Consider the following 7,446-nt stretch of genomic DNA (forward strand, 5'->3'; position numbering starts at 1 on the left):
TCATAAATGAGTAGTGCACCCACAGCTAGCAGTACTCCACCACACAACTGGTGCTCCCCTCACTGGATGTCAACATTGATATATTGTTAGACTGAAATGTGTTTGATGCTTTTTATAAATTAGTTTTATGAAAATTATCATTAGATTGAATGCTTTCATAATATTAAAGTCTAATTTTATTATATAAACTCTGTTTTCAAAAAGAGGTGTGTCATTTCAGAGTGTGTAGAACATCAAACCATGAAAGCCTATCTCACTCTTGTATATGCACAAATGCTATGATTTGATATATGTCAAAATGACATTAGTACATTAATTTCTTCTCATGGAAAATACTTTCGTGTATGTGTATATGTAAATAAATTATGAGTGGATTTCCCCTCTCAGTCAATACCTATGCGCGCGAGGGGAAGAGAATCATGCGAAATGGAAGTGTTAAGGTTAAACTACCTGTAGTGTATTTAACAAGTGAGTGTGCAATGATCAAAGTAATGCAAAATTCTGTCAAAACATGTGATACATGTTTTCCGAACGTTAGATTGCTTGATTGACTTGTTTGAGATGTGTGACAAGTAAATGTTTCAAGAGTATGTATACATGATACGGCGACCACGAGATGTATGCAAAAGGTAAACTGATTATACTACATTAGATTACTAGTACCAAAGATCACATCAAGCAGTAAATTAAGGAAACGTAAATTCTGATACCAGAGGTTACACCGCCTAATATAAGAAACAACCACGATATGGAAGCATGAAGTATTATAACTCACATTAATCAGGTCTCATGCATATATTGGATTCACATAATATTTAAGCACGCAAAATAGTAAGAATAAAATTTTAACAGTTACATTAGACATGACTAAAGGAAAATGGTATAGGTGTGGCAAAATATATCAATTATAGGAAAAAAAAGTTTAATTACCATCAAGGATGAACACAAATTTGAAACCACAACTTCTAAAGAAAGGGAAAAGCTCTCTTGTGGGCAAGATAAAAAAAAATTCGAGCTAGCAGCACAATTGACAACACAATTGATTTAGGAAAAAAAATATTAGGAATTAGAAAATGCACAACTTGAACGGTCCACCAAGTTCACTGTTCTTTCTGTCGTGTAGCGATTTTTTTCGAGATGGTGCACTTTCAGAACTCTCATTTGTAGACATTATTGTAAAAAACTTTGTTAAATTACCAAGAACAAAATTAATTACATTGACGCTTGTGTACAGCTTTATTAAGTCAACCAAATTAAATTCAAAAGCTTACTTGCAAATTAAATTTGTCAACCAAAAGTTAGAGTTAAATGTGCTGAAAATTAATGCCATTACCATGTAATTTCTCAAAAATATTTTAGTGAACTCATCCGTCCAAAATTGATATTAATTCAATCAATATTCCAGTTTAGGTCATGTCAAATCCGAGCCCAATTTAAGCCCACCCAATTAAGCCCGGTTAAGTCGATCGAGCTTGGCGAAAATTAAGAGCATGTGCAACAGTGCAAGCAGGACAGCCAGGGCAGGCAAACCCAATCCCCAGAAATTCCAAGGAAGCTTCTTAATCAGGCATGCAAAGCCGCAATTAGACCCTGGCTTAACGGTTAATTCACACACACAATACTAGTATACATTTCTGTCCAAGTTAACAACAATTAGCAGCACTGGCCCTGCAGCAAGCAGCAACGGGCTAATAGCTAGAATAGCTATAGCTCTTCATTAAAAGTGTCCCACATGGCATGGACTCGATCGACGCACACGGTGCCGGCAGATTCCCCAATTCTTCCCAAGCTTTTTTTAACCCAAGATCACACCTCCATTGCCAAGAAATTTAATGCCCAAATCAGGTCAAAACTTGCAGCCACAGCTAGTGTACTACTCTCCCAGCATAAAATAATAGTAATTAAGAACAAGCCAAGCCAGCTACTACACTGTGTTAGCTACTCCTAACCAGTGCAAAGTGTTAGTGTTAATCTCTCTATAAAACCCTACTAGTGGCCTACCTGATGCCTTACTCTGGAGTCTAGAGTCTGGAGCTTGTAGTGCAGCAGCTAGCTAGCATCAGCAGCAGAAGAAAAAGAAGAAGAAGATCAAAGTAGCAATTGGTGTGTACACCCTAGTGCTACTTCTACTACTACTGATCAACTGGTAGCTAGTACTACTCTCCACTGTATCTCTACTATCCTCAAATCAGCTAGCCACTGAGTGAGCTGATCTCTAGACACCAGAGTGAGTGCTACTAGCTCTTGTGTTTGTGTGTTTGTGTGTGTGCAACTGTGCATTGGTCTCCTCCAAGGCAGTCTAGTCTGCACCTTTCTTGGATCTGAAGCTCATAGGCACCTTAATTAGCCAGGGAGAGTACCATTTTCTTGGTTCTCTCATCATCAGGGTCACAGAACAAAGAATTACAGGGTGAGTAGTACTGTTCATATTTGATGGTTGATTGGTTGGTTCTGCCAAAATTATTCATCTTGTTGTGTTTTGTTTGTAGTAGTGTTTTTAGCTCATTTGATTTATCTTTTTTTGTTTGTTGACAGGTGAGTGAGTGAGTGAGTTTGTTCATCAGAGGTAAGACTGAGAAATTGAAGTTAAATCAGCAGCAACAGCAACACTGCACTGAAAAGCACAAGATCTTGTACCTGAGGGGGCAAGAGGGCAGCAAGCAAGGGTAACCTAAGGAGGAAGCAACCTCACATGGTGAGTTGCTGGAACCAAGCCTAGCAAGCTGCACTTTCCAACGGCTAGCTCATCGTCGGCTTCTCCGGCGCCGCGACACGGACACCGAGGCGGCGGCGGCGGCGGCGGCGGCAGAGGAAGAGTTAGCTAGCTCGAGCTAGGTGAGGCAGCAATGGCGCCTCCTCCGAACACGTACTCGGAGTCGTGGTGGGGTGGCAAGGAGGAGCGGGGCACGCCGGTGGTGGTGAAGATGGACAACCCCTACTCGCTGGTGGAGATCGATGGGCCGGGCATGGCGGTGCCGTCGGAGAAGGCGCGGGGGAAGAACGCGAAGCAGCTCACGTGGGTGCTCCTCCTCCGCGCGCACCGCGCCGTGGGCTGCGTGGCGTGGCTCGCCGCGGGGTTCTGGGCGGTCCTGGGCGCCGTGAACCGCCGCGTCCGCCGCAGCCGCGACGCCGACGCGGAGCCCGACGCCGAGGCCTCCGGGCGCGGCCGCGCCATGCTCCGCTTCCTCCGCGGCTTCCTCCTCCTCTCCCTCGCCATGCTCGCCTTCGAGACGGTGGCCCACCTCAAGGGCTGGCACTTCCCCCGCTCGGCGGCGGGGCTCCCGGAGAAGTACCTCCGGCGGCTGCCCGAGCACCTGCAGCACCTCCCGGAGCACCTCCGCCGCCACCTGCCGGAGCACCTCCGGATGCCGGAGAAGGAGGAGATCGAGGGGTGGCTCCACCGCGCCTACGTGGCGTGGCTCGCCTTCCGCATCGACTACATCGCCTGGGCCATCCAGAAGCTCTCCGGCTTCTGCATCGCCCTCTTCATGGTCCAATCCGTCGACCGCCTCGTCCTCTGCCTCGGCTGCTTCTGGATCAAGCTCCGCGGCATCAAGCCCGTCGCCGACACCTCCATCTCCAACGACGACATCGAGGCCACCGCCGGTGACGGCGGCGGCTACTTCCCCATGGTGCTCATCCAGATGCCAATGTGCAACGAGAAAGAGGTAATCAATTATATTGACAATGTTTTAAATAGCGAGCTAAGGCATTTAGCGGTTAGCTTCTCAAACAGCTATAGCGGCAACTGTAACGGGCTAAATGGAGCTATAGCGGCTAAATTGTACATAAGAGCAAATAGCTAGAACCCTTCTAAAACAGCTATAGCGGGAGATTTAAAACCCTATGTACACTACATATTGATATGAAGTTGTTTCCGAGCATATGATTATGAAATTAATGTTGTGTTGCAGGTGTATGAGACGTCGATATCGCATGTGTGCCAGATCGACTGGCCGCGGGAGAGGATGCTGGTGCAAGTGCTGGACGACTCGGACGACGAGACGTGCCAGATGCTGATCAAGGCGGAGGTGACCAAGTGGAGCCAGCGCGGCGTCAACATCATCTACCGCCACCGCCTCAATCGCACCGGTTACAAGGCCGGCAACCTCAAGTCCGCCATGAGCTGCGACTACGTCCGCGACTACGAGTTCGTCGCCATCTTCGACGCCGACTTCCAGCCCAACCCCGACTTCCTCAAGCTCACCGTCCCACACTTCAAGGTAATATACATACCCCTTCGTCCTAAAGAAAAGTCCAATCCTATCATTGAATCTGGACGTAGCTAGAGTTTGTCTTTTTTTAGAGAGAGTAGTAAATAGTACATGTCACACTCTTCATCTTCTTTAAGCAATATATATGTGGAGATTTCGTTGAGCAACTGAAATCATCCGATTTCTGCAACAAACCGTACACTGATTGAGTAATATCGAAACACTCATCTGCACCCTGTTTATAAATTGATACTAGCTAGTCTAATAGTATATGTGCCAAATGTGCATATATATAAGTATATGTCCAATGGGATTGAAAGATGTGTGCCTTCAGTTCCAAGTCTCAGATCTCAATGGCCATAGGATTGCATTACTATAAGTTAGCCAGTGTTGAATCGCGGGTAGAAATATTCCCTAAGAGCTCGAGATCAGTATAGTATACAAATGTGTTGAGATTATGCTTTGGTATTAGAGCCTAATAAAAGCCATGGCGACTTACAAGGTCTGTAATAAACCTCTGCCTAATTAATTAGTTAGTGATTATTTATAATAGTACTACTACTAACAACATGTTAAGAGGGGTATACTATTTGGACTTTGGACATGCAAGTAATAAGCGTTTCTGCAGTTAGGGCATGCATGCATGGACCATGTAAGTCCAAATCATAGATTCGGTACAGTAGTTGACCTCCAAAGATTGGCTCTCCTTTTGACTAAACTGATGCGTGCGTTCACATTCCTATATATGTTGCACAACTGTCGAATCTAGCGATACAGTAGTCTCATCTTTAGAATAAACTTAACTTCATGATGCAAAATATGGGACCCATCAGTCAGTGAGACACATTATCACAATCCATTAATATAAAGGGTCTCTTATGTTTCATTAATTTTATGCATGGATTATACATTTTTAGACCGTTTTAGATCGGAGATCTACAAGTCGCGAAAGATGAGGCTAATACATATCGAATCCCAAGGTCAATGGAATCATTTTGTGATTTAATTTGCTTCTTCTAGAATAACCAATTAATTAATTAATTAATTAATTAATTAATTAACAAGCGGATAATTAGGTCAAACATGTTGGAGATCGATCAATCAAACAAACTAAACTAAATCGAAATGAAATTTTGTGTACGTACTACAATAGGGAAACCCGGAGCTAGGGCTGGTGCAGGCGCGGTGGAGCTTCGTGAACAAGGACGAGAACCTGCTGACCCGGCTGCAGAACATAAACCTGTGCTTCCACTTCGAGGTGGAGCAGCAGGTGAATGGCGTCTACCTCAGCTTCTTCGGGTTCAACGGCACCGCCGGCGTGTGGCGCATCAAGGCCCTCGAGGACTCCGGCGGCTGGATGGAGCGCACCACCGTCGAGGACATGGACATCGCCGTCCGCGCCCACCTCAACGGCTGGAAGTTCATCTTCCTCAACGACGTCAAGGTATGTATGTTTAACCATGCATCCAGCCATCCACATGTCCATGCTCCATGGTTGTTTAATCAGGGTTTTAAATCTCCGTCTAAAAAGTGTTTTAGCTATTTACTCTCATGTAAAATTTAATCGCTATAGCTGTCTTCATTTAGCCCGCTATAGTTATTTGAGAAGGCCAACCACTAAATATCTTAGCCTGCTATTTAAAACATTGGCTATGGCTACTATGATTGAACGATGCCATTTGTTGCATTCTTGTATTATTCTAGGTTCTCTGTGAGCTGCCGGAGTCGTACCAGGCTTACCGGAAGCAGCAGCACCGGTGGCACTCCGGCCCCATGCAGCTCTTCCGTCTCTGCCTCCCGGCCGTCTTCAAGTCCAAGGTAATAACCTCATCGACGCCGGCGCGCCAGCCGCCGCCATTGCTAATGAGATGAGGATGATCTCGAGCTAATTCAGCTCTGACACTATATTATATGATATTTGCAGATCTCGACGTGGAAGAAGGCGAACCTGGTTATGCTGTTCTTCCTGCTGCGGAAGCTGATCCTGCCATTCTACTCGTTCACGCTCTTCTGCGTGATCCTGCCGCTGACCATGTTCGTGCCGGAGGCGGAGCTGCCGATCTGGGTGATCTGCTACGTGCCGGTGATCATGTCGGTGCTCAACATCCTGCCGGCGCCCAAGTCGTTCCCCTTCGTCATCCCTTACCTCCTCTTCGAGAACACCATGTCCGTCACCAAGTTCAACGCCATGGTCTCCGGCCTCTTCCAGCTGGGGAGCTCCTACGAGTGGGTCGTCACCAAGAAGGCCGGCAGGACCTCGTCGGAGTCCGACATCCTCGCCCTCGCCGAGGCCGCCGACGCCGACGCCCGGCCGCCACCGGCCAAGCTCCACCGCGGCGTCTCCGAGGGCGGCCTCAAGGAGTGGGCCAAGCTGCACAAGGAGCAGGAGGACGCCACGGCGGCGGCGGCGGCGGCGGCGGCGGCGCCGGGGACGCCGGTGAAGAAGAGCAAGGCGGCGAAGGCTCCGAACCGGATCTTCAAGAAGGAGCTCGCGCTGGCGTTCCTCCTCCTCACCGCCGCCACGCGCAGCTTGCTCTCGGCGCAGGGGCTGCACTTCTACTTCCTCCTCTTCCAGGGCGTCACCTTCCTCGCCGTCGGCCTCGACCTCATCGGCGAGCAGGTCAGCTAGCGACCACCACCACAATAAAGAAAAAAAAGCCACCGCCGCCGCCGCTGCCGCCGCCATGCGTGCACAGCGCGCCGGCTGGCTGGCCGGAGGCGAAGACGACGACGGCCAGCCAAGACACTTCCATGGATCGACAGAGGATTACATTTTTAGCCTTCTTCTCCTTATTTTTATCCCTTTGATATATTTTTTGTTCAGAGATCAAAAAAACAGAGTGCGTCTCCATGTTACAAAGAACTCTTCTTTTCTTTGTGCTTTAATTAGCTAGTGCTTTGTTGCTAGGAGAGGCAAGCAGGCCGCATCAGGTTGTTAATTACATTCAGATTAAGTTGTCTCAATTCAGTAGCCACATCTTGCTAATTTGCCACATTATGTTATGATCAACATGGTGATATTTTGTAACAGATACTGTACTACATATCAATGGATAAATCAAATCTTGTATGCAAGTTTAAAGTGTTCATCAATATCTGTGCTTGATGTTGGACGAAATTGCTATTTAGGCTGTGTTCGGAGGTGGGTATTGGGAACCTATTTCCCATGCACAGAAAATAGAGCGGTCCATTAGCACATGATTAATTAAGTATTAGCTATTTTTTTAAAAAA

At 46.9% G+C, this 7,446-nt stretch overlaps 1 protein-coding gene across 1 annotated transcript; it reads left to right on the top strand.

Annotated features, from left to right (window-relative positions):
• Nucleotides 1-2,013: 2,013 nt before the first annotated feature.
• LOC127781460 (probable xyloglucan glycosyltransferase 3) lies at nt 2,014-7,185 on the top strand. The gene is made up of 6 exons (XM_052308415.1): nt 2,014-2,410; nt 2,536-3,668; nt 3,915-4,223; nt 5,368-5,658; nt 5,919-6,032; nt 6,139-7,185. Exons 2-6 carry the CDS (start codon nt 2,847-2,849, stop codon nt 6,841-6,843), a joined length of 2,241 nt encoding a protein of 746 aa, XP_052164375.1. The 5' UTR covers nt 2,014-2,410; nt 2,536-2,846; the 3' UTR covers nt 6,844-7,185.
• Nucleotides 7,186-7,446: the final 261 nt, after the last annotated feature.

This window comes from Oryza glaberrima, chromosome 8 (genome assembly GCF_000147395.1).
Source record: "Oryza glaberrima chromosome 8, OglaRS2, whole genome shotgun sequence".
NCBI classification, from domain to species: Eukaryota; Viridiplantae; Streptophyta; class Magnoliopsida; order Poales; family Poaceae; genus Oryza; species Oryza glaberrima.

Excerpts from the sequence above, each read along its gene's own strand:
- LOC127781460 (XM_052308415.1), top strand. The coding sequence starts at position 2,847 with ATGGCGCCTCCTCCGAACACGTACTCGGAGTCGTGGTGGGGTGGCAAG. Across the intron at positions 3,669-3,914 it reads CAATGTGCAACGAGAAAGAG|GTGTATGAGACGTCGATATC; the intron begins GTAATCAATTAT and ends GTTGTGTTGCAG. Across the intron at positions 4,224-5,367 it reads TCACCGTCCCACACTTCAAG|GGAAACCCGGAGCTAGGGCT; the intron begins GTAATATACATA and ends GTACTACAATAG.